General features: G+C 41.9%; 1 protein-coding gene across 3 annotated transcripts; it reads left to right on the top strand.

Annotated features, from left to right (window-relative positions):
* The first annotated feature begins 847 nt into the window (after positions 1 to 847).
* Znf25 (zinc finger protein 25) lies at positions 848 to 22,778 on the top strand. Of its 3 annotated transcripts, XM_052174688.1 has the most exons (8): positions 848 to 1,006; positions 2,525 to 2,722; positions 3,453 to 3,539; positions 5,746 to 5,966; positions 17,697 to 17,823; positions 18,098 to 18,190; positions 18,843 to 18,909; positions 19,359 to 22,778. In XM_052174688.1, the coding sequence occupies exons 5-8, from the start codon at positions 17,790 to 17,792 to the stop codon at positions 20,422 to 20,424; spliced, it is 1,260 nt and encodes a 419-aa protein (XP_052030648.1). In that variant the 5' UTR covers positions 848 to 1,006; positions 2,525 to 2,722; positions 3,453 to 3,539; positions 5,746 to 5,966; positions 17,697 to 17,789; the 3' UTR covers positions 20,425 to 22,778. The 3 variants fall into 3 exon arrangements, with proteins under 3 accessions (XP_052030648.1, XP_052030647.1, XP_052030646.1); XM_052174687.1 differs by lacking the exon at positions 5,746 to 5,966; XM_052174686.1 differs by lacking the exons at positions 2,525 to 2,722; positions 5,746 to 5,966.
* Positions 22,779 to 26,940: the final 4,162 nt, after the last annotated feature.

Below are 26,940 nucleotides of genomic sequence, written 5' to 3'. Positions count from 1 at the left end.
GCCATTGATCTTAAAAGGTCTGGCACCATATATACTATATGTATACATTTATGTGTATTAATTGTACCTTTCTTATGAAGAATTTAATATTTCCATATTTCTAAGGTTAGTACAATGCGATCTGTAGTTATGGCCAGGGACATATACAAGTTGTTCTCCATATTTAGGATATCGTTCTTAGATGATAAGAAAAACATTGTGTATCAGTGGGATAAAACTTTCAAGTATTTTTTGGGGAACTAACATGTAGGGCACTTGGTGTCTGCTCTTTTGGTTTATATATACAACACACACACATTTAGTTTCTCACATTTCATGTTATCGTTTACATAGTTTTGAAAGGTAGAGCAATCTTAAGACAAAATTGTAAGCTCTTTGGATTGTAAAATTGCACTTCGTTTCAAGTATTTAAGCCAACCCTCGGTACCCACTGCAGGCCCTCAGACAGCCTTCTGTCTTCCTCCCCAGGGTACCCATTGCTAGTTCAATTATCCCCTGCTAGTTCAATTATCCCCCTAAAAGACCAGGCCTGCAGAGAAGCGGTGCAGCTGTCATCAGTGAGGTACTCAGCGCCAAACTTCATAACGTGATCACAAATGGAGTCGTCGCAGAGGCTTCTGGAAAGCGTAGTCCAGAAAGGAGGACCGTTAGGCGCATGGGCAGAGCCCTCTCCTGTCAGCAGAGGAACTTTTGTCCTTCATCTCTGGGGGGACATCGAGCCCCGCGGCATCCCCCTCCACCGGCCTGGGGGGGTTCTCCGATTGCGGTGGGCGAGCGAGCGCGGGATCCTGCTGGGCGGACAGTGGAGGGGAGGGAAGGGGAGGGGAGGGGAGGCGAAGAAAGAGGAGGGGAGATCAGCGGGAGGCAGTCCGGTTTGAGCCACCGCCCGGGTGACGTGGCACCCACCCGCCTTGTCCGCCGCCACGTCGGCGTCAGCCCGCTTCTCAGCCTACCCCGGGCATCTGCAGCGGAGGCCGCGGGACTCCCTAAAACCACTGTCACCGAGGTGAGAATCCTGCTCCGGTTGCACGGAGCGGGGCAGCCATGCAGAGTGCTGTGGAACTAGCTGGGCGGGCTGCTTCCCTTCTAGCAGAGCCAGTTCCTTTCATTTGGGTCCCTCAAGGCTGTTCACAGGGGCTATTTGGTTTACCCGGTACCTGCAGGTGGCCGTAATCCTCTTTTGTTTAACTCCGTGGAGGTTGTCTCTTCTTGCAGTCCTGTCTGTGTCTGCTTTCTGTGCTGCAGCTAAGGACATAGCCTTGAAGCATGCTTGATCATACCTGGAGTCTTCTATTTCTAAAATTTCTCGAGCCTCCTTTGAATCCCTTCGTGTGAAAGATTAATTAAGGCTCTCCCCCATAAGTCTCCCTCAGCCAGCCTTTGTTAGACTGTTGAACAGTTATTTGGAAGTACAGTATTTTAAAATATACCTTTCAGTATTAAATTTTACCGAGAAGCTAAGAATTGTATACTCTCTCTAAGGGAATAGAAAAGAGACAGACTTGGCTGGAGGGGGCGGGGGGGGGGGCGGGAGGAGGGGGGCGATCTGGCCTTGGGGCTCCAGATTTGTTGAAACTGTTGAGCCTCCTGCCTCTGCCTCTAGAACGCTGGGTTTACAGGTGTGTGCCACCACGTCCAGCAGAGACAGATCTAAAAGATGGGAACTGTTGTTCATTTATGTGCTCTGTTACCAAGGAGATTTCCTAAGACTGATGGTTGACTTATTTGTGTCTGGCCTTATACATTAGGCCTTTCGTAAGCACCTGGCTGGCTGGAATTGAGCATTTGGTTTTATTTAAACTGTAGACATGACATACCTGTTTAGGGAATATGGTACTAAAACTGTTGGCTAATTAATTAATGACTTTATTTATTTATTTATTTATTTATTTGAAATAAGATCTCACTATGTAGTACAAGCTGGCCTAGCTCTCCATCTATATCCTAAACCAGCCTTAATCTTGCTATCCTCCTGCCTCAGCCTTTACAGTGCTAGGGCTAAAAGTATGCCTTACCCCATGTGGCTTCAATTTGCTATTTTTAAAAAGTAAATTTGTTTCAAAGCTTCATTTGTTTCAAAGCTTCATTTGTTTCAAAGCTAGATTTGGCAGCAATGCAAAAGTTCATTAAAATGTAGTTAAATGTCACTCCACCCCCATGTCAGCCTGTTTCTAGAGGCCAGTCAATTACAGGGATCTAAGCCTGTTGTGTGTCTGTCAAGACTTGACTGGAGGCTGCACACAGGGTTATTCACCGTGATCTAATTCCTTTCATTTTAAGAATAATAGCATTGAAACTAAGTCCCAATGCGAGTAGCAGACACAGGAACAGAACTAAAAGCAAAACTCCTCATATGTAAGAGAGAATGGAGCATATGTAAGGTTCTTGAAGAAGTGCTTCATTTTCTTTTTACTTTAAGAAATTGTAATTGTAGAGAAGAAATGCCTGTTTGAAAGCGTTGAAATGACTTTCTAACTTTGGAGGATTGTAATATTAACACCCAACATAAATACCTGTATTTCAGGGTTCTCCAGAGTCACAGAACTCGTGGGTAGTCTCTATATAGTAAGGGAATTTGTTGATGACTTACAGTCTGTAGTCCAACTCCCAACAATGGTCAGCAGCAGCTGTGAATGAAAGTCAAAGGATCTAGCAGTTGCTCAGTCCCACAAAGCAAGCAGGCAAAGAAGAGAGTGAATCTTCCTTCTTCCAATGTCCTTATGTAAGTCTCCAGCAGAAGGTATGGTCCAGCTTAAAGGTGTGTGCCACCTGGCCTGGATCTGGGACTTGCTTTGTCTCAGGTGACCTTGAACTCAGAGATCTCCGTCTTACTTTGAGATCCATAGCCACTATGCCTTAAGATCTCCAAGCCAAGATCCAGGCCAGAAACTTGTATCTCCCAGCCTCCAGATTAGGATCACAGGTGAGCCTTCCAATTCTGGATTGTAGTTTATTCCAGATATAATCAGGTTGACAACCAGGAATAGCCACTACAACACCCAAGTTTCCCTGATTGCATATGTTACATCCCCTTTGAAACTAATCTGTTATTTGGTGTTTACATGTTGAGTTCTTTTATGTTAGTCAGTAAGTAGACACATGCTTTTCAAACAGACAGTAGAAATGTTTAGATTTAGGAAAAAAATAAATGCCTTAGGCTCATCAAGACTATGTGAGAAGCTGAGCACTGGTGGCGCACGCCTGTAATCCCAGCACTCTGGGAGGCAGAGGCAGGCAGATTTCTGAGTTCGAGGCTAGCCTGGTCTACAGAGTGAGTTCCAGGACAGCCAGGGCTACACAGAGAAGCCCTGTCTTGAAAAAACAAAACAAAACAAAAAAGACTTTGTGAGAATGCTCACTAGAGAGGCCAGTAGTACTTCATCATGGTCCTTCTGATTGGGTCAAAAGGACAGCTTCTCAGTACTAAAATGTTGTATGGAAATTTCTCACAGGAGACCTGGAGCTGTGGTGTATGGTTTGCTAGGACTTCACTTAAAGAGTGGAACCCGCTCTAAAAACAGAAAATGCCCAAGTTCAAGGTGAGTCCCTTAATTTGTTTACCTCTGTGGGTGCACACATCTGTGGGTGCACACATCTGTGAGTGCACACATCTGTTCAATGAGGGTTTTTGAAAGAGAATCTATGGGCTTGGAGAGTTGGCTCAGTAATTAAGAGCAGTTGTTGCTCTTACTGAGAACCCAGGTTTGATTTCCCAGCACCCACATGGCGTTTCAAAATCATCTGTTAACTCTAGTCCCAGGAGAGCTGATGCCCTCTTCTGGCCCCTGCAGGTACCAGGCATTTCTATGTAGCACATACATACATGCAGGCAAAACATTCATACACACAAAATAAGAAAAATAAACCAATCTTTAAAAAGAAAGAGAATGTTTGTGTTAAACTAGGAAAGCATGACTGCTTTCAAAGTACCTTCAGGGTTGAATAAAACAGCTCTCAAAGTATGGTCTGAAGGACCCCAAGTGCCCTCCAGACCCTTTCAAGGGACTCTGCACCACCACAGGTCATGCTATCAAGGAGACAATTGTATTTGCACTAATGGTGCACAAGCAATGATATAGACCAGGGACTGTCCTGCATCACTGAAGGTGATGGTGGGGAGCAGCTGAGGGAAGATGGCGGACGTTGAGCAGCAGAAGTGGGAAGTAATGTTTACATATGAAATGTATTGTTCCTTCGGGATCTATATTGTATAGTGTTTACATATTAGCTGTATTGCAGAGGAACTAAAGTTCTTTCCTATTTCCTTGCTGAAATTTCATCTCAGATACACTGTTTATAATATTTGTGTCATAGTAAGTAAGTCAGCATTCTGCGCTGAACTAAGAGCAATCCTTTAAAGCAGTAGTTCCCAACCTTCCTACTGCTGCAACCCTTGAATGCAGTTCCTCATGTGGTGACTCCCAACTGTAAAGTTATTTTCGTTGCTGCTTTGTAACTATGATTTTGATACCCTTATGAATCGTAATGTAAATGTCTGTGTTTTCTGATGGTTTTAGGCAACCCCTGTGAAAAGGTCATTTGACGGCCCCGAAAGGGTCATGACCCACACAGGTTGAGAATCAGGGCTTTAAAGACGTAGGTGACTCTGGTTCATATTTAACTTTCAATATAGCATGAAAGTAAAGAGCTTGCAAAACGTATGACAGTAACATATTGTCAACAGATTTTTGCAAAGAGCTAAGTAAAAGACTTCTCATTTCCTTAAGAATATCCTCAATGGAACAGTAAAAACTATTACTTTTGGGTGATTAAAAGATGATGAGCAAACACTTGTAATAATAATAGTACCAATGCCTTGCCTTTCCTGGTTCTTCATCACACTTTACATTCACATTCACCCTTTTTTGTTCATTTGTTTTGTTTTTTTGGATTTGTTTTTTTCGAGACAGGGTTTCTCTGTATAGCCCTGGCTGTCCTGGAACTCACTCTATAGACCAGGCTGGCCTCAACTCAGAAATCCTCCTGCCTCTGCCTCCCAGAGTGCTGGGATTACAGGCATGCACCACCACCTCCCAGCTCACATTCATCCTTAATGCTACAATAAAAATTATTAACTTAGTTAACCCTTGAGCCTTAAGTGCACATCTTTGAAACATTTTTCTGTGAGAAAATGGGATGCTCCCGGAAGGCCCTTCTAAGCAACTCCTGTACTGTGATGATTGGTACCCTAGGGCAAGCACCTGTGCTATTTTTATGCAAATATCTTGACAGTTTTTCATGGGATATTTTTTTATATTTGAAAGAACCGAACTGGCAGAAAAACTACGATTATTTAGAATTCACAAAGTCTCACTGTGTAGCCCTAGCTGGCCTGGAACTCACAAAGATCCTCCTGCCTCTGCCACCAGAGTGCTGGGATTAAAGGCTTGCACCACTACCTGCCCAGAGATAAATTAAAAAAAAAAAATTTATAAGGTAAGTCTGTCACTTCCAGGGAGAAAACTGTTAGTATTTCCCCCACCCTTTTTTCACTAATGTTAAATATTTGATAATGTGAAAATTAGAACTTGGGAAATCCTATGACCTCGGTGATAAATGTGACAACTTCTCATTTTCTGACTAGGTCCCCGCTGCTGCTAAGAAATATGATTTTAAAATAGCTGTAAAATTCACCAACATTTGACTTGTGTTTCGGGTTTATGTTCAGAGTGGTAGTCAAGCAATTTGGAAGCAAAAAGTGAAAAAACGTGTCATGTGTTTTATTAGGGAATGTTGTTTTTGAAGGTAATAATCGAGGAGACTCCTGAATTTGCTAAGAGGGAACTAACTGGAAATCACAAATGCCATTGTAAAACCATAGCACCGAAAGTCAGAAGGAAGAAGAGATATTTCGTTGAAACAAAATACGGGTGACTGTGGCTTAGGAATGCAGACTCAAGATATCTCAAATGACGTGTTCCAATTTGGCAACAGTTTTTGAATGACAGAGCGAGTCATAAGCCAAGGTACATTAAAAAGACTTGGGTCTCTGTGCTGGTGAAAGTTGGGGTCTGCTTGTGTATTCTAGAGGAGTTAACAAGGAGGGATGTTAGGTCAGACACAAAGGTGGGAAATGAGTGGCTATTAAGAAGGCTGAATAATTGAAGACAAAGGTAATTTGCTTTGGACTTGTAATGTCCTAGGGCTCTATAGTTACAGTCGTACTCAGGCAGTAGACTCTGTAACACGGGCGCAGCCCTGTCCCGGGCTCTTTAGTTCATAGTTCTCCTGTGGCCTAAGCATTACCATCTGCATGTGGAGAGGGCAGATGTTGTTCGAGTCCCATGATGGTAGAAGGACTCATCCCTAGCACCTGATCCAGGGCCCCTCATCAGGCAGGGATGTGGGTTCCCTCAGTAGGCAGGGATGCAGGTTCCCCCTCCCCAGTAGGCAGGGATGCAGTTCCCCCGAGTAGGCAGGGATATGGGTCCCTTCAGTAAGCAGGGATGTAGATCTCCTCAGTAGGGAGGGATGCAGGTCCCCTCTGTAGGGAGGGATGGAGTCTTCAGGAGAAAAGAGCGTGGGTCAAAGCATAAAGGAAGCAATCCCTGGATCAAATCCACTGGCCATCATGATCTGGATCTGACTTCCCCGCCCTCTGCCTCTCACAACATTTACTAGTGACATTAAATAGGAATAATATACCTAAACTTAAAATGGACACAAACACAGTATGACTGTGTTGGGTCACATACCCTCAAGCTGCCCCTTTCTCCCAGAAACCAGGCCATGTTGTTCTGTAGCTCCCTCTCTAGGACGGAGAGTTGTATGAAGTCGCAAAGACTGTGACTGTACTGCCAAAGTTCAAACCAGAAAAATAAATCCCACTACAGAGATGGGGAAATGGACTCAACATCCCACCCCAAACCAAGAAGCTGTCTGTACTCAATACCTGTTTGGAGAGGGACAATCAGTTTTCTCCAGTAGTGTCACTGGGCATATCACCCAGAGTCTTGGGGAGGCCCCATGCTCAGGAGTAGTTGGCCAACACAAATTGACTCCAAGCCAAGGCTTTTGAATGAGATTTTTTTTTTTTGGTTCGTTTTAGTATTTTTTATCATTTGGCTTTGTTTTGATTTCATTTTCATTTTTATTTGTGGGGGAGGAGGAAGAAGAGGAGGAGGAGAAGGAGAAGGAAGAAGAGAAGGAAGAAGAGGAGGAGGAGGGGGAGAGAAAGAGAAAGAGAGAGACAGAGACAGAGACAGAGAGAGAGAACACTGAATTTTTAAAAAAAAATTTAAAAAGCCAATAAAAAGGATAGGCATTCTCAAACCATATTGGGAGACACTGCAAGCTTTATTGTGTGTTGAGGTTTCATAAAGGTATATAATGTGCGTGGAATGTATTTTAATTCACATCTCCACCCTTGCAGTGGTCAGCTTTGTCCCCATGCAGATTCACTTTTATTCTTGTGTCGTATACACATATCTGATTTTATGTATCTGTGTGATCTAGGAGCCACACTGTCTTATTCTGAGGATGGCTTGACTCAATCTGTCTGCATCTATTTACCTGCAAAGCACCCTGACTTCTCTATCTTATGGCAGAAAATCCATTGGGAGTCCTTGCCACCTTTCCTTTACCCACTTTTCCACTGCCGGACACCTAGGTTGGTTTTATAACTTAGCTATTATGAATAGTGCTTCGATAAACATTGATGTGCAAGCATCTTCCTGATACGTTGATTTAAGTCTTCATTTTTATTTTGTAATCAGAGAGGGAAATGGGACCCCAGTGAGAATTGTACCATGATCTACTTTTGATTAGTACAATGTCTATTTCATATCTTTTTCAGTCTTGGCTAGCTATATAATAGGATACCTTAAATGCTCATTTAATCAAGAAGCATGGGATCTTAAGATGTAGGCATCATGAACACTGTTGCCTTTTGGTACTGATTGTTCTTGTATAAGAAGAGGGAACCTGAATCGTTGGATACTCTTTGGATAAGGGTGAATGAAGCTGAAGATACTCTGTATAGAACTCTGAATATGTCAGGGAGCTTTTCCAAGCCTTTAATTGGTTGTGTATTAACATTTCAAAATATTTTTTTAAAATTCTGTAAGACTTTAATACAATATATTTTGATCAAGTTCACTCCCTACCCTCAACTCCTTCCAGATCCACCTCCATTTCCCTGATCACCCAAATTTATATCCTTATTTTTAAGAAAAAACATTAAGTCCAATATCATTTGATATATATCACCTTCCATGGGAGCCATCCCACCCACAAGGAGTCACATCCTTAAAAAGGCTAGGGGAGGAGCTTCATACCCACTTTCCCTCCACAGGCTGGAATTTCCTCTGTCACAAACTTGCACAAGTCCTACACATGATGCCCTAACCACTGTGAATTTGTATGTGCAAATGCCTCAGTGTGCTTGGGAAATATTCTTTAATTGTAGTTTTCATCCACTGTCTCTGGCACTACAATCTCTCCACTAATACCTGAGACTTGGGAGGAAAAGGTGTGATATACCTGTCCCAACTGGGCCTATTTGCTGTCTCCTAGAGTCTACTGTAGTCTTCTATTCTCCATACCTGGGCCAGTTATGGGTCTGTGTTAATCAATCAGCGGCAGAAAGAAGCTGCTATGAAAAGGGTTGATAAATGCCTTAATCTTTGGATCTAGTGATAAAATCATAGGGGGTAGTTTATCACTACATCCATTTAGCAAAATAATATTAGTAGGGAGTTCTGGAGGGCCTTTGACCTAGCCAGCAACTGTTTTTGTTTCAGCTAAGGATACCAGGAATGAATTCTATGTGTGGCCTTAAAGCCAGTGGGTTACTCCTATAACATTTGTGCTGCTACTGTTTCAGTTGGCAAATCTTACTGGGATAGTCATTATTGGGGTTGAGTAAGGTGACTGGTGGCTTTTCATTGTTCATAGATCCTCCAGTACTATGAAAGCTAGCCAGTAAGGATGCAGTTTCCAGATGTGTACAAGTTTGATTTCTTCACGTCTTATGTCTCATGTATGTCTGCTATCTTCAGCAATAGGGTCTTACCATCAAGCTCTGTGGGTAACTAAGAGTCATGGCTGTAGCCTGTAATATTTGAGTTGTCTGTGAGACTCCACTCAAAAAGCCTAGCACTGGGATTTCTATTTAATAGTTCAGTGTATCTAGGAGAGGCATGGCCCCTGTTACAGAATGACTCCATGTATACTCCTTTTATAGATGACTTATATGTGTATATTTTAGGAAGTGTCTGTAGTAGTTTTACATACTGCTTCTCAAAGACATGTAGTGTAGGTTATCCCTTTCCATACGTCCTCCTCTGCCCTGCCTTCCTGTTCCCCACTCAGTGTTCTTGTTCCATTTTTCTTCTTTCCTCCTTCTTACCACTTGTGTTCTATTCCCTTCTCTTGAGCCACTTCCATAGCCTCTTACTAGCTTCCTGCTTTCTATCGGAATTTAAACATGTATCTAAAGAGTCAAAGGTAACGTTCACATATGAGAGAAGACATGTGACATTTGTCTTTTCTTGGTGTGGATTACCTCACTCTGGATGATTATTTTTAGCTCCATTTATTTACCATCAGATTTCTTTCTTTTTTACAGCTGAATAGCATCCCCTTGTGTTTATTTACCACACTTTCACTCTCCACTCACCATTTGATGGACACTGAGGCTGTTTCCCTCTGCTGGCAATTGTGAATGCAGCAGCAGTGAGCACAGATGAGCAAGCATCTATGTAGTAAGATATAGAAGCCTTGGGTGTAGGCCCCAGCATGGCATAGCTGGAACACATGATGGATGTATTGCTAGCTTTCTGATGCGCCATGTTGTAGTTAGGGTTTTACTGCTGTGAGCAGACACCATGACCAGGACAACTCTTATAAAAACAACATTAAGTTGGGGCTGGCTTACAGGTTCAGAGGAGGTTCAGTTCAGTATCATCATGGTGGGAGCATGACAGTGTCCAGGCAGGCATTGTGCAGGCTGAGCTGAAAGTTCTACATCTGAAGGCTGCTAGTGGAAGAATGGCTTCTAGGAAGCTAGGATGAGGGTCTTAAAGCCCACACCCACAGTGACACACCTACTCCAACGGGGCCATACTTTCTAACAGTGCCACTTCCTAGGCCAAGCTTATACAAGCCATCACACACCACCACACTGGTGCCCACAGTGTGCATTGTCTCACTCCTACCCCCAGTGAATAAGTGTTCCCCTTTCCACATACCCATACCAATATTGGTCATTGGTTTCTTTGATCCCAGCCATTCTGATTAGGGCATTAAGAAATCTCAAAGTCTTTTAAATTTGCAATACCCTGATGGCTAAGGATGATGGACATTTGTTAAAACATATTTCTGGGCTAAAGAGATGGCTCACCAGTAAGAACTGGCTACTCTTCCAAAGGTCCTGAGTTCAATTTCCAGCACCCACATGGTGTCTCTCTGTCATCTGATGTCCTCTTCTGTTATGTAAGCACACATGGAAATAGAGTACTCAGCAAATAGAACACTTATATGCTTAAATTACATAAATAAACAAGTCTTTATTTTATATTTTATTTTATTTTATTTTATTTTATTTATTTTATTTTTATTTTATTTTATTTTATTTTTATTTATTTGTTTATTTATTTATTTTTATTTTCTTTTATTTTTTTTTTATTTGGATTTGGCTTTTTTGAGACAGGATTTCTCTGTATAGCCCTGGCTGTCCTGGAACTCACTCTGTAGACCAGGCTGGCCTTAAACTCAGAAATCTGCCTGCCTCTGCCTCCCAGAGTGCTGGGATTATAGGCGTGCGCCAACACTGCCTGGCTCGGGCTCCTTCTCTTAAACCCATGAGTTGTGCAGATGATCCCTAAGTTGTCATGGAGACCCTAGGATGTTGGAGATGCTGGGACTGTAGGATGACTGCTGAGAAAAATTAAAAGCACACAATGGAGCCAATTCAGGAGAGACTTTATGTGTGCTGCAGGTATCCTAGATCCTAGACATGGGGCTCAAGGATCCGGTACTTTCCCTGCTAGCTTTCTAGTTTGCTTCCATCCGTTTCCCTGCTTACATACCACACCTTCCTCCCTATATTTTAGGATAGGAATGTTTACTCCATACTATTGTAGGTTGGAAGTATGTACTGTTTTTTTTTTTTTTTTGAGGCAGGGATTATTTGTGCAGTCCTGACTGTCCTGGAACTCTGTAGACCAGGCTGGCCTCCAGAGATCCACCTGCCTCTGCCTCTGAGTGCTGGGAGGTACATGCCACCTCTGCCCAGCTATGTTCTTGTTTTTGATGTTAGAAGGACTCAAAGATTAGCTTTCGTTTCAGAGGAGACTGAACTTTTAAATATTGTCTGAACTGTGAGAGACTATGGGGACTTTTAAAATTGGACTGGATGCATTTTGCATTCTAAGATTAGAATTATGTTAAATATACTGATTGGTCTAAGACTGACACAGTAGTCTTCCAAACTTGAGTCTTTGAGGTTTTTCTTCATTATTGTATGGTTTTCTTCATATAGGTCATGGACAAACTTGGTTAAACCAATACTTAAGTATTTAATAGTATTATATATAGAAATACATATTTAAATAACACTGACTTTAATTAACTCAATTATCAGTCATGGAATGTGTTTTAAAGATTCTTTGGAATTGTCTGGATGAATGAATACTATCTACAAAGAGAATGGTTTTATTTCTCCTACGATAGTTTCTAGTCTGTTATTCATAGCACCGGCTATGATGTCTATCCAGGAATGCTGAGAGTAGACATTTTTGTTTTCTACCTTTACCTAAGGGGAAAGAAGTTAGACATTCACTGAGTATTACAGAGGGTGCAGATTATAGAGAAACATCTTAAATCGCATTAAAGAAGTCCCCTCTGTGTCCATCTGCTGTCACCTATACCCTGACAGCTCGTAAGAGGAAAGGGGCTGTTTGGGTCTCATGGTTTCTGAGGTTCTAGTCTGTGATCACTGACTCAGTTGCATTTATGTCTGCGACAAACCACCTCATCATAGTGGGAGTCATGGTGAAGAAGAACTCCTCATACCATGACTAAAAGGGGACCAGGGTTCCCTGGTGCTCTTGAGTGGCACACACTCAGGGAATGAATATGTCTAACTAGGCCCTCTAAGGATTCTGTCAGCTCCTGACAAGACATTTTGACAGGTGCTTAGAAACCAAACCATGGCGCCACCTTGCCCTAGTTTGGACAGTTTACATTTTTCACTGTGAGCAGATCTTTTGAGATGACAGTGCCACTTTCCTCTTTGAGCTTGTAACAGGTGATGAGTCACGCCGACACTAGAAAGCTGAGCCAGTGTCCCTCTGCTAGGACATTGTCAGTTTTACAGATTCTGTACTCAGCCTGCTCAGACGTGATGTTGCTCATCTCTAGGGAATTTAATGCTGCTTGTTGCTAAATTTTAAGAGAGTATATATAGTATCTGGTTTCACTTTGCCATTTTCATTCAAAAATTGTTAGGCTGATTCCCCCACTTCCTGTTCTCCCCCCTCCCCATGATGTCCCCATCCTTGTCCCCCCCCCCATCCCCATAACTTCCTCTCTGCATTCAGGCTGTGTGTGTCCTAGTCTCTCCCTCCCCTAGTCTCCTCTAGCTCCATGGCCCTACACCCCCACACACCTCACCTACACATGAATAAACATTGTGAGCTAATGTCTTAGCTTGTTTTCTATTGCTGTGGTAAAAACACTGGTCAAGACAAACTTGAGGAGGAAAGGGTTTATTCAGCTTACACTTCCGTGCCATAGTCCAGCACTGAGGGAAGCCTGCCCGGGAGCTCACACAAGAACCTGAAGACAGGAGCTGAAGCAGAGGCCACGGAAGACCTCAGTTTACTGGCCTGCTCTTCCTTGTCTGCCCGCTTTGCTTTCTTATACACCCCAGGACCACCTTCCCGGGGATTTTTAGGCATATATAACTTCCTTTGCTAACAAAAGAACATAATTTTAAACCTATACTTGAGCAATATTCTCATACCGCATCATAATAAAATCCACTTTTATTGTTACTTGATCATGAATAAAATAAATTACTAGAACACAGGCAGATAGTTTAGTTGGTAAAGCACTTGGCCAGGCAATTATGAGGACTTGGAATTTGATCCCCAGCACAGATTAATAAATTGGGTATATTAATAACTTTTCTCTCACTGTGATAAAGCACCATGACTAAAAGAAACTATGGAAGAAAGAGTTTAGCTTGTGGCTCCAGAGGAATAAAAGTCTATCGTGGTGGGAGGCATGCCAGCAGGCAGCATGCATAGAGGCAGAAAGTTGGGACCTGAGGGTTTGCATCATCAAGCACAAACGTGAAGCAGAGAGTGAACCGGAAGGAGATGCTGCTGTGTATAATCTCCAAGGCTGCCCCAGGGACATGCTCCTCTCAGGAAGACTACACCAGCTAAACCTCCCCAACCCCGCCACCAACTGGGAGCCAAGCTCAGTGAACTTCAGGCCCAAGTGAGAGACCCTGTCTCAAAAACAAAACAAAACAAAACAAAACAAAAAATGAGATGGATACATGGCTGGGCAGTGGTGGCGCACACCTTTAATCCCAGCACTTGGGAGGCAGAGGCTGGTGGATTTCTAAGTTCGAGGCCAGTCTGGTCTACAAAATGAGTTCCAGGACAGCCAGGGCTACACAGAGAAACCCTGTCTCAAAAAAAAAAACAAAAACAAAAACAAAAACCCAAAAACAAACAAACAAACAAACAAAAAGATAATGTCTAGCCTGGCAGTGGTGGCACATGCCTTTACTCCCAGCACTTGGGAGGCAGAGGCAGGTGGATTTCTGAGTTCGAGGCCAGCCTGGTCTACAGAGTGAGTTCCAGGACAGCCAGGGCTACACAGAGAAACCCTGTCTTGAAAAAAACAAAAAATTCAAAAGAGAGAGAGAGAGAGAGAGAGAGAGAGAGAGAGGGAGGGAGGGACACATGTGCACATGAGCCTGCAAGAACACACAACACAGACCTGCACATAATCTCTCTCAAAAGAGGTTGCCAACAGTCCTGTAATACTAATGCAAGGATACGGCAGAGTGCACGAGTGCTTACATGTTCAATTGCTGTCAATACTTTCCAAAGAAAAAATGAGGACCATTGTAATATAATTCTTTATATTAAAGAGTAATTATGATAAGAAAGAACATTAGAAAACAGAAATTTAAGGCTTATGGTAAAAAATAGAAAAATAAATAAATGCACAATGTAGATTAACTCAGGAAAAGAAAATAACAGAACAGAAAATGACCTAAAATAAAAAAGATTCGAATATAACATGCCTAGGGGAGCACAGGCATGAAAGAAATTATACTGCATGATATGCCAGAGAAGAGAAGTGACAAGAAACAAGTCAAACAAGCAAAGTGACAGCGGAATAGGCAGAAAAGCAGATGAATAGTAGAGTCCCCAGGTAACAAAACCATGCAGCCAAAGAGAGTGAGATTTCAGAAATTCATAAAGAACTCATTCTGTGTGTTCTAAAGGCCCTCTCCAAACAGTAATTGCCATTCTTACTTAAAAGAGGAAGGTTGTAGCCGGGCAGTGGTGGTGCATACCTTTAATCCCAGCACTTAGGAGGCAGAGACAGGTGAATTTCTGAGTTCAAGGCCAGCCTGGTCTACAGAGTGAGTTTCAGGACAGCCAGGGCTACACAGAGAAACCCTGTCTTGAAAAAAACCAAAAAAAAAAAAAAAAACCCAAAAAACAAAACAAACAAAAAAAGAGGAAGGTTGTCTAGTTTCCAAAGGAAAGTCCAATTGTCCAATTCACTAATGACTGAAATGAGAGAAAATAAAAGGCGTATAATTCCTTTGTTGTTTTGGTTTTCAATTTCAAGTGCAATTTTATCAGCATTCAAAAGAAAACACAGTGCAGGTTGGTTAGGTAGGGTCCTTGCAAGCTGGGGTGGGGGAGGGGTGTGGGGGGAGATGAGGAAGACCAGGCCCTAAGTCAGGTAAGGAACAGACATAGCAGATGCAGAGAGGAAGAGTAGAAGCAGGCCAGTGAAAGAGGATGAACTACTGTAGCCAAAGGAAAATCATCCCCATTCGTAGCAAACAAACACATAGAACAAAACAGTAGGGAGCGTTTGCAAGAAATCAAGAAAACTAAAAATGAAGTTGTGTGTGTATGTGTGTGTATGTGTGTGTGTCTGTGTGTCTGTGTCTGTGTCTGTGTGTCTGTGTGTGTATGTGTGTGTTTGCAGCCAGCCAGGCAGGAGGATTCCATGTTTCATGCCAGTTGGGTCTGTATCAGTGTTATCCTGCACGCACCTTTCCTCTTTCCCACCCCTGAAGAAGAATGTATACCCGAACGGTTTCTTCAATAAAGTACTACATTTCAGATCTTGTGGGGTATAGAGACAGCTAGTTTAATGGGGAATTTTGTAGACTTAAATCATTTCTTTCAACAAAATGAAAGAAACTGGAGTTGGGTATGGTGACAAGCATCTGTAGTCCCATTACTCAAAAGTCTAAACCAGGAAGATGGCAAGTTTGAGGCTAGCCTGGGCTATTTAGTAAGATCCTGTCTTAACAAATTAAAATAAAAATGTCATTAAATCTATATGGAGAGGATGTGCCTACTCTGGCAGAGACTTGGTGTGGGGGGGGGTGTTGGGGGGTGGGAGGCAGATACCCAGAGGAGGCCCTGCTCTCTCAAAGAAGGGGATAGGGGACGGGGTGTGTCTCTGTGTTATGGGGCAGGGGTGGGGAGAACAGAATGAAGGCAGTGTTTGGGATGTAAATAAATGTTTAAAAACCCAACAACTATAGTTCCTACCAAACTATGTAGACACTATAGGACTTCCCATTGGTTATTAACATCCAACTAACTTAAAAAGTAAGACTGTGCAGGTAGCTCCATCAGCAGAGTGGTTGTGCATACCTGGGAACCTGAGTTTGGAGCCCCAACATCCTGGTAAAAAGCTGGATGTAGCTGGATCTAATTCCTTGCTGGAAAAGACAGAAACCCAGGGATTCCTGGGTCTTCCTGGCCAGTCATCCCAACTGAGTCTATGAGCCTCAAACTTAGTTAGACTCCTTGTCTCAAAAAAGTAAGGTGGGGTGGATTAGTTATTTTTTTATTGCTGTGATTCAACACCATGACAAAGGCAACTTATAAATATAAGAGTTTATCTGAGCTTGTGTTTCAGGGTGGGGGCAGTAAGAGTTCATCATGGCAGAGAATCATGGCACCAAGGAGAGAGTTGTGACAGCAGGAATAGTGTAGCAATCACATTGTGAACCACAAGCAGGAAGCAGCTAGCAGACTGTGAATGGAGCTTAGCTTTGAAAAGCCCATTCCCTGTAGCACACCTCCTCCAGCAAGGCCACATGTCACAGGCCTCTCAAACAGCACCACCAACTGGGACCAGGTATTCAAATGCCAGAGTCTACAGAGGACATTCTCATTCAATTACCACATGGAGAATAATACAGGAAGAGACACAATTTCAGCCTCGGGCTTACACATTTGCACACACATGAGCATGTGTACCTCTGCACACAAACACACACATATACATACATCACGTGTACACAATTGTGCTCATATACCTTTACACACAAACATATACATGCATGCATCACTCACACACTTGTGTTCATGTACCTCTGCACACAAACACATACACATGCATACATCACATGCATACATCTCACACACACACACATGTGTACATGTACCTCTACACACAAACACCTACACATTCATGCATCACACACACATGAACACCCAAGCTGTGTTATCCTTCATTTCTCTAGATCTGTGATGGTGTGTGCATTGCTTCTATCTCAGAGACTTGCCGTGTGCTCTGTCTGTCTGAGTTTTCTCTCTAGATAACTAATCTGCTCCTGTAACTCTACCACGCACTTCTGTCTCATAAGCTGGTTCTGTTGTCTGCATTTGCATCTGCAGTGGGGGCGCATCATCAACCTGTCTAAGGCAGTCCACATGACATAAAACTCAGGAATAGCTACTCACAATCTTTTCTTATATACGTAAATGTGAAAAGTGCTTTAAACTCTTTGATTACCCAAGTTGGACTTTTCTAGAATTGGTTCCCTCTCTGTGGTGAGTAGGCATTTGTTCATGTCTCCCTACAAAACATTCATGTACCATAGTAAACATGTATGACCTGAGGTCTGTTACATGTATGTGAAAAATACCTTTTATTGAACCAGAGGACAAGCATCAGAAATTATTTGCACTCTGTCACCTGATTTCATGAACTAATAACTCAGTTTTACGCATCATTTTCATTCTGTGACATTTACATTTCCCTGAAGGTGCTGCCCCTAACAGGTCCATATCACTGTGGATTATGAACTTTATTTCTAGTTTTTATTAGATGGTTTGACCATAAATAAATTCTAACAGCTATACCACAATGCAAATAGCTCATTGCTGTCAGAACACTAGCATCTGCTACACATATTGACTTTAGGATTTACATCTTTACCTCCTTCTCAAAAGCTAAGTTCCTTGACCAAACGTGTAACTGCTTTATTGTTGCTCTCCAGAGTAAATATAAGGAGGGGACTCGGAGCTGGTTTAATGCTGTAGTGCTTTCTTTTTCTTTTTTCTTTTATCCTGTGGTTGAACTCAGGGCCTTGCAGATGCTAAGCAAGTGATCTTCTGATCTACCTCCCAACCTCTGTGTCTCCCTGAAGTCACTTCAAATTAAGTTCAAATTTGTTTTTTCAGGGACCCATAACATTAAAGGATGTGGCTGTGGAATTCTCCAAGGCAGAATGGAAGCTCCTGAGCCCTGATCAGAAGTCCCTTTACAAAAATGTAATGCTGGAGACCTTCAGTAACCTGTTCTCTGTGGGTGAGGAGATCTTTCTTATGTGCAATGCCCGGTAGTTTCCATTTCTTCTCCCATTTGCTGGAACATGTTAGGTTTCTATAAAGTCAAGTGATACTTTGTTTCATGATTCAGAATTCATCTGTTTAGGAATACCAGAAAGAGCACGTGTGGGTTCCTAACCAATTCATTTAAAGAATAAATTTGTGAAGCATAAGTGGGATCGTCTCTGTTTTCCTGAAATTATTCCTCACTTCCAAGGAATTTATGTCAGTTCTCTTATCTTTATCATTAACAGGTTATCGTGTGGTTAAGCCAAGTGTGATCTCCAAATTGAAGAAAGGAAAAGAGCCATGGCCACTAGAAGAATTTTTTCGTCAGAGTCGTGGTGGTGAGTTAGAAAAAAAAATTAAATTGCACGTGACCCTTTGAAATATCTGTCAAGAATGCCTTTTGAACTGGTTACAGAATCTTCCTAAACTCTTGATAGTTCTAGAAATGGTTGAAGATACTGTCTGCATATATTTAAATCCTAAATCACACCAACTTTACTTCTCTCCATGTAAATCTTTTAGTAGACATTTTTTTAATACTGTATTTTTATTTCATGTGCATTGATGTTTTGACTGCATGTATATCTGTATGAGGGTTCCAGATTACAGAAAGTTGTGAGCTGCCGTGTAGGTACTCTGTGTGTGTGTGTGTATGTGTGTGTGTGTGTTGGCAGGGTGGGGAGTGAATTCCTGCATGCCTCTGGCTCATCTAGATTTCTCTATCCTTGTACAATTTAAGACCAGAACCTAGGGAGCAGTGCTCCCATTTTTAGATTACTTCTTCCACATCCATTAACATAATCAAGATATGTCTACAGACATATCAGCAGATCTTGCTGACCTCTCTTTGAGACTCTCGGGATTGTAGTAGACGATGGTATAGAGGACCATTTCTTTTGAGAGTGCTTCTGTCTTGACACCCTTTCCTGAAGCCTAAGAAGGATCAACCTTTAGCCATGATGGTGTGTTACAATCTTGATTTGTTTGTAGGCAAGCGGCGGACCACTCAGGACAACTCCAGAGCCAAACATCAGGAGCAACAGGCTGGAAATGCAAGGCAAGTTTAAGAATTAATATGTAGAATAGGAGCTTTGTGAGGAAGAATAATCTTGTTTGCAATGCTGGAAGTAGGAGAATATAATTACTAGCCCAGGAATGAACCCCAAAGAATGTGACCCAAACAGGAATGCCTCCCTGAGGGGCGTGATGTAGGGTCAAGAGAGTCAGACTTTGTAGCTGTGTTTTCATCCTTCTGAACTACACGCTAGAGGAAGCTGCATTATAGAAAGCGCAGTCTGGCCATTAAGAGGCCCTGAGACTAGAATTTAGGAGACGCCTCATTCCGTACAGTGCTTGGTCACAGTGTAGATTAGTGTCACAGGGGAGAAGCCCTATGAACCTGACAAACAGGATTATGGAAATCATCATCAAAGGTATTCAGAGAAAGCATTGTATTGGAAGAGCTTTAAAGTCCTATAAATAATGCTTTGAGAACTTTTTCTCTAGGAAAGGAGAACTCACAAAGCATCAGAAAACTCCCACCCAGCATGAAAGCTACGACTGTAGTCAATGTGGAAAGTCCTTCTGTCAGAAGTCCTCCCTGCTAGCGCACCAGGAAACACACACCAAGAAGTCCTATAAGTGTGAGAAATGTGGACAAGCTTTCTATAAAAGTGAAGAACTCACAATCCATCAGAAAGTTCACACCAGAGACAAAACCTACCCATGTAAAGAATGTAACAAAATTTTCTATCACCTGTCATCTCTCACTAGACATCTGAGAATCCATGCTGGGGAGAAACCCTATGAATGTAGCCAGTGTGATAAATCATTCTACCAGAAGCCACACCTCACGGAACACCAGAAAACACACACAGGGGAGAAACCTTTTGAGTGTAAGGAATGTGGGAAGTTCTTCTATGTGAAGGCATACCTCCTGGTGCATCAAAAGACGCACACGGGAGAGAAACCTTTTCAATGTAAGGAATGTGGGAAGTTCTTTTCTCAAAAATCACACCTCACAGTCCATCAGAGAACACACACAGGGGAGAAACCTTATAAATGTAAGGAGTGCGGGAAACTGTTCTCTAGGAATTCACACCTTAAAACCCATCAGAGAACTCACACCGGGGAGAAACCCTATAAATGTAAGGAGTGCGGAAACTGCTTCTACCAGAAGTCAGCCCTCACTGTGCACCAGCGAACTCACACCGGGGAGAAACCTTTTGAATGTAGTAAGTGTGGGAAACATTTTTACTATAAATCAGATCTCACCAAACACGAGAGAAAGCATACAGGGGAGAAGCCGTATGAATGTGCAGAGTGTGGCAAATCTTTCTCTGTGAACTCAGTCCTTAGATTACACGAAAGGACTCACACAGGAGAGAAGCCATATGAGTGTGAGATCTGTGGGAAGTCCTTCTCTCAGAAGTCACATTTTGTCATCCATCAGAGAAAGCACACAGGGGAGAAGCCCTACGAGTGTCAGGAGTGTGGGGAAGGCTTTATCCAGAAGTCACAACTCACATCACATCAGAAGACACACTCCAAGAAGGGAAAAGCTAGCAAATAGTGTGAGTTCAGAACCCCCGCAGGAGTTCACCCTTTGACTGTAACCCACACAGAAGGAGAACCTTCTAAATATGGAGGAAATGATATCAGCCATGGTTTTTTTTCAGAGAATTATCAACAAATGTGCAGAAAGAAATTCTTCCATGTTATTAGGTAGACCTTTACAATAGGGTCAACTTTCATAAATATCAGGTGGCAGAGACTGCAAACTACAAAATGTGAATGAAACTTTTTCTTTAGAAGTCACACTGATGCCATATAGAAATAACATGGGGCAGAAATCCAGTAAGTAAGTGAATTTCCAGAAGTTTCCATCAGCATCTAGCACTATACATGCAGAGTCCACAGTGAGGAACTCTCGTGGGTATCTGGCACTCAGAAGTCTCCTCATATGGTTGCACTCATCTTAAAAAGATGAAGGGGAACTCGTGCAACAGATATAAGAGCCTTATCGAGAATATGCCCATCAAGGAATGTTAATTGTGTGAATACTTTAATTGTTCCTATATGTTATTTTAAATATCTGAAACACCTTCAACAAAAATTTAAAACAATTTACCCCGAAGGCAGTGGTCACATTCCAAGTCTTGCTTCCAGTTCCAAGGTTATTTTTACTTCCTAAGGAAACATATAATATAAACAGAAACCAACTAATATCGCATATGTCAAAGGTATTTAAAGAGCGAAACACAGGGACTGGAGAGATGGCTCAGTGGTTAAGAGCTCTGATTGCTCTTCCAGAGGTCCTGAGTTCAATTCCCAGTAACCACATGGTGGCTCACAACCATCTGTTATGGGATTTGATGTCTTCTTCTGGTGTATCTGAAGAGAGTAACAGTGCACTCACATACATAAAATAAATACGTAAATCTTTTTTTTAAAGAGCAAAAAACAATCAAGAAACATAATTAAACAAAGTCTTGATATGTAGATGTAGGTGTGTGTGTGTGATTATCTATAAAAGTAATTTCTAAGTGTGTGACTTGCTGGTGGAACCCATGGTGGTTGGTCCTGAACTCAGTAGCTGGGTAAGGACACATGTCACATTGTATCAACAGTGATTCCTACCTGCGGCATTGCTCCTGTAACATATATTGGTGTACACTTTAAATGCATAGTGTGTCTTTTTTTTTGTCCTCTGGGCACTTACAAGTGGGTTCAGACATTGTTATTAAATGGACCCTTCAAAAGAAACACTTTTTGTAACTTTTTCCTCTATATAGTGATGGGCTGAACTTGCAGTTGGACATGCATCTGAGCGGTCTGAGCTGTCTCTAAAGGAGCAGTATTTCTTTATCTTACTATAGATATGTAGCAGTGGCGTCTGTGTTTGTATTGTGTATGAAAAATACCTCATGGTTTTCCTTCCTATTCTGGGTAGCAGAGGCAACATGACCAGTGGCTGAAAGTGAGAGTCTAGGTTCCTACTGCCTTCTTTGACCCAGATCCCAGCATGGACAGATCATGTAACTTCACTGTGCCTCTCCCTCTGTCTCTGTAAGAGAAATGATAGTAACATCCTAGAATTGCCTTGAGGTTGAAATGTGTTGTTATTCTGAAGCACTCAGAACAGTGTCTGTAAAACATAAGAACTCGACATTAGATAGTATTCTCATTAATTTGCATTTCCCGAATCACACCGTGAAAAGGTTGGCAACCCTGAATTTATCTCCCACCTTCTTCCTGTTAGTGCCTTGATTTGATTCGGCTGTGTATCTCCCCACCTTGGCTGTGGAGCAGAGCCTGAGTAGGCAAGGCCAGGGGTTGGTGAACCACAGTCCATCGGCCAGATCCACAGCCCATTTTTGTAGCCTGTAAGCTGAGATTAGTTTTATATGACTCAATGATTGCAAAAATTAAATATTTTGTGACACATGAAGGTTGTACAAAAACAAAAGTCCCATGTCTGTAACTAAAGCACTTTGAGAACACTAATACAGACCTGTTTGCTTACATTCTGCCTGTGCTGTCTTTGCCCTGTGCTAGCAAGGCAGACCACATGGCTGGCAGAGCCTGAAACATTGCTGACTCAGCACTTTACCACATAGGTTTCTGTTATGTTACCACACAGGAACTGGGCACGCTGCAGCCCGTCCTGAGCCCTTCCAAACGGTCTGTTTACCAAATGTGATGCCTCAGTATATGCGTGGGTGAATTCTGTGCAGTATATTTATTTTGTGCATTGTATTTATATGTGGAAAAAGCCTGAGCTTTGAAGTACTTTTTCCCAAAGAAATGTGGTTTTTTTTTACTTACTGAATTGTTATGCTAAAACATGTCTCCTGATAGAATGTAACAAAAATATGAAATAAACATTGTCTCAATTAAATGGAATTAAATTTTCAATTAATCTTTTCCCATGAATTCATTTATTTTCTTCCAAGTCAGTGACTAATTTTTCTTATACAATTTATAATTTTCTTACTGTCTCATAATAATATGCCATTTCTATTATTTTTAATATGTGTATGTATTTGTGTGTGTGTGTATGGGGGCAGGGGCACAGGCATATCATATGTAGCGAGGACTACTTCCAGGTGTCTGTTCTATCCTTCCACTGCGGGTTTTGGGGATCAGAGATGCCCGGCTTGTGCAGCGAGTGCTTTTATCTGTTGAGCCATCTCACCCCCCTCCATCTATATATCATTCAACTAATGTAATGTGACAACAACACACAATGCTTAAGTCCAGTTACTTTAACTGATAACCTATAAAAGGGTTCCTGTATTTCACACAGATGAGCCCTGACGTACGATGTTTTAAACTTGGCTTTATAATAGGAAGAACACAGTGACCACTGGGCAGAAACCATTCTTCAAATGTGAAAGCTCAGATTCTTCCCAGGTAACTGGTGAGAACGTGATACTCTTTTTCTCCAGATTCAAACCTGACACCATCGCATAGCCATTGTCTCAAGCCATTAATCAGTAACCACAAAACCTGATCAAAGTCAACTATGAGATGTTGACGGTGACTGATCAGGTATCTCTTTGCCAGGGCCACAGAGGCCTGTGGCGGCACCATGTTTCTGAAAGCCTGACCTAGCTTTCATTCTGACTGTTCTTTGGAAGTTAGCTGACTGGCTAACACCTTGGTCTAGTGTTATAGTTTTTTGTTCATTTGTTTTTTTTTTTTTTACACTAAAACTCAACCATTATCTCTACACTGTTGTTTTTAAACTAGCTCCTATCCCCATCCACTTTGTATCATCTTTGCTTTGTCAGCAATTTATAAATATACCCCTCCCCCATCTTAGTGTGATATTTAAAAAACTCACTGTCGCTTTGGCTTGGGAGAATGAGATCTATGCTAGGGCTCATTTAGGGACTTTAGCAACTTACACTATCCTTGATAAAGCTAACCATCATGCAAAACACTAGGCTAGTCTGAGACCAGGCCATGAAGAAGCATGGGCTGTCCACAGAGTCCACTGACCCTTAGTCAGTGAGTACAGATTCCTTAACCCATCCAATCCAACCCACCACTGGCTGGACATGACAGACTCTAGCCAGTGCCAGGTCCCTTGCTAGATAATGTGCAAAGAAATAATATTAATTTAAATGATTAAATTTTGAGTGTGTGATACTGAAACATGAAGGAAATAAATAATTTTTGTTGTTGGAGACTACGTCTAGTCACTTGCTTTGCAGGGACGGTCTGGAGCATCCGTGGCTATCAAGGGTATGCTAATATTTATGCCAATGCTTGATTCTGAGTTATAAGAAGAGCTTACCCAAGTGTGACCACAGGGATGAAAATCATTATTGTTCAGATTAGACCATCACCCCTGCCTATGGCTAGAACTTGAAGTTGTGTAGCAAAAATAAACCGAGTAAATATCAGAGAGTGAGAGTCACTTTTCGTTGGGGGTGGGGGGAGCATGGCCACTGGAAGATTGCCTGAGTCCCAGGAGATGTTCCCACACCCATCTCCACGTGGGAAGCACTAATTAGAGTCAATGGGTTATTTTCTAAAATAGTTAAAAAGTTGGGAGGGAGATGTGTTGCAAGGAGGTGGGGAGAATCCAAGGAAGGAAGTAGGATAAATATAATAAAGATCTGTGTATATGTGTATCAATTTTTCAAACAAAAATAAAACCTTGGAGGATAGATTTTTATCTAAAAGATTCAATAGTTAGCTAGGTCTTGCTGAAGGATATATGTCCCCGGGGGTTGGCTTTGGGGTTTGAAAAGACTGGTGTCAACTGTTCTGGGAATTTCCACAATGGTTCGGAGTGTTTCTAAGAAGAAAACAAGGGATCCTCTCTGGATAAACCACAAAAGTGAAATTATACAAATATGTGTGGATAGTCAAAGTTAACCTCAGTCCAGCAAGACAGTTTAAACCAACACCAGCTACTTAGTTACGTAGAGCTGGACTGCTTTCTTCTTCCCATGCATTGATACTGTTCTGACCACGGTGGATGCACCTGTGGTCAACTGCCAAGGGCATGCCTGAGGTTTGATTGACACATCACAGGCAAGTGTATCTAGAAAAGCCTCAGAGGAGCTATTAGACACTGCACATCCAGAAACACTTTACTCTTGCCAAATATTTCATGAATTCCCAATATTTTATGTAACCACACATAGATTTGTAACTTGGATAGGTGAACACACATTTGGTACCTCTATCTGCTGAGAAATTTAAATATCCTTATGCCCCAGAGCACTGAGTACAGTTTGAGAGCTAAGACATCCAAGTCTCTAATAATAGGTTCTTGGGAAATGGCTGGATCTAGCGCTATATAGTGAAAATTCAAGTTGAATCTGTACCATCTTGTTATATCAGAAGGTCAGGAAATGCTTTTCAAAAGTAACAGGGATACATTAAAAGGTCTAACAGATCCCAATATTCAATGTTTGAATGCTGTTGGTCAGAATAACATACTATTGTTAGATCATATCACAAAATAGAAAGTGTAGGAGGAATGCCCTGACCAAAAACATCGAATAATATCATGAATGGGGGCTGGAAAGATAGCTCAGCAGTTAAGAATACTGACTGCTCTTCCAAAGGTCCTGAGTTCAAATCCTAGCAACCACACGGTGACTCACAACCATTTGTAATGAGATCAGATGCCCTGTTCTGGTGTGTCTGAAGACAACTACAGTGTACTTACATATAATAAATAAATAAATCTTAAAAAAATTAACATGAGTGGATCTGAAATGATTTTGGTGTATATAAAAGAAGCCAAATTCAGAAACCACATTAAAACCTGCTTGCATTCATTTGGAATTCTGGGAAAGGTAAAACTATAGGACAGAGAACAAATCAGCCTAAAGGGAAGAAGGATGGGAGGAAAGTGGACAGAATGATAGCCACTGAGAACGAACTAAATACAAAGTCCATGTAGGTAACATTGGATAAACCAACAAGAGCAATGAAATGCTTTATCTCAAATATCCCAAAGCAAGGAAAGCAGGATGCAGGAACCATTATGAGTTGGGAGAACCTGAGAAGGCTCAAGGCCTTCAGGGCCTTCTGGTATTTTGGATTTGTTCCTGCAGCAAAAATAGAAAATCACTAGAAAGAGGAGAAATTTGAATAAATCTTGTAGTTTACTTCTTTTCATATTAAATGTTCCTCAGAGACACCATCTGCTAGCAGAGTTAAATATAGGTGAATGCTATGTTAATCTGCTTTCCTCCCTAAGATTTGAGATTCGTGCAGCTCAGGTCGGCCTTGAACTGGCTATGTAGTGGAAGATGGCTTAACTCCGGATCTTCCCGGGGATGCCACGCCTGATTCAGCAGGAACAGCCAGCCTCTCAATGCTATTCAGCAGTAGGTTTGTGGCTTCTCCCTTTTATCCAGAGAATACTCACGATGATGATCTTTCAGCTTAGATTACTTTCCAGGATTTTATATAAATTTGTTTCACATTCATAAACTAATTTATTTAGTTAAAATATTACATAATTTCCCCCCCTTCCCTGTTCTCCTTTCCCTACCTCTTCTTCCCTATATCTACCTCCCCTTCCTCTACAGCTTTTTCTTCTTTAACCACTGTTTTTACACACACACACACACACACACACACACACACACACACACACACATGCACACACACATATGAATATAAATTCAACCTGCCACTTCCCTCCAGTATTGCCTGCAGGTATATGCCTTTGGGGCTGTCTGACCATTGGTATTGGACAACAACTCAGGGAGCTCATCCCCGCAGATGACTAAATTTTTCTCTCTCAGTTGTTGATTGTCTGAAACTCTTCATCTTGGGATGACAAGAGAAAAACTAGTCCTATAGCAGATGGCTAGTGAGATCATGAATCTTATAGGAAACCCTACTACTGCCATTGTCCTAATATAATTCCTAACTACATTCCCTATTCTTATCATTATATCCACAAATAAGCATAGATCTCATCCCTTAACAAAGACGCTTCTTTTTACAGCAGCTGGAGACCATTACTACAACTTGTCAAAATCCAGAGAGCAGCTGAGGGTAGAGTTCTCAGCCCAACTGATATATCACTCCTGCACCTTAGGTTTAG

This window comes from Apodemus sylvaticus, chromosome 2, assembly GCF_947179515.1.
Source record: "Apodemus sylvaticus chromosome 2, mApoSyl1.1, whole genome shotgun sequence".
NCBI lineage: Eukaryota > Metazoa > Chordata > Mammalia > Rodentia > Muridae > Apodemus > Apodemus sylvaticus.
The sequence above is the reverse complement of the archived record's forward strand: the minus strand, read 5'-3'. Positions and strand labels throughout refer to the sequence as shown.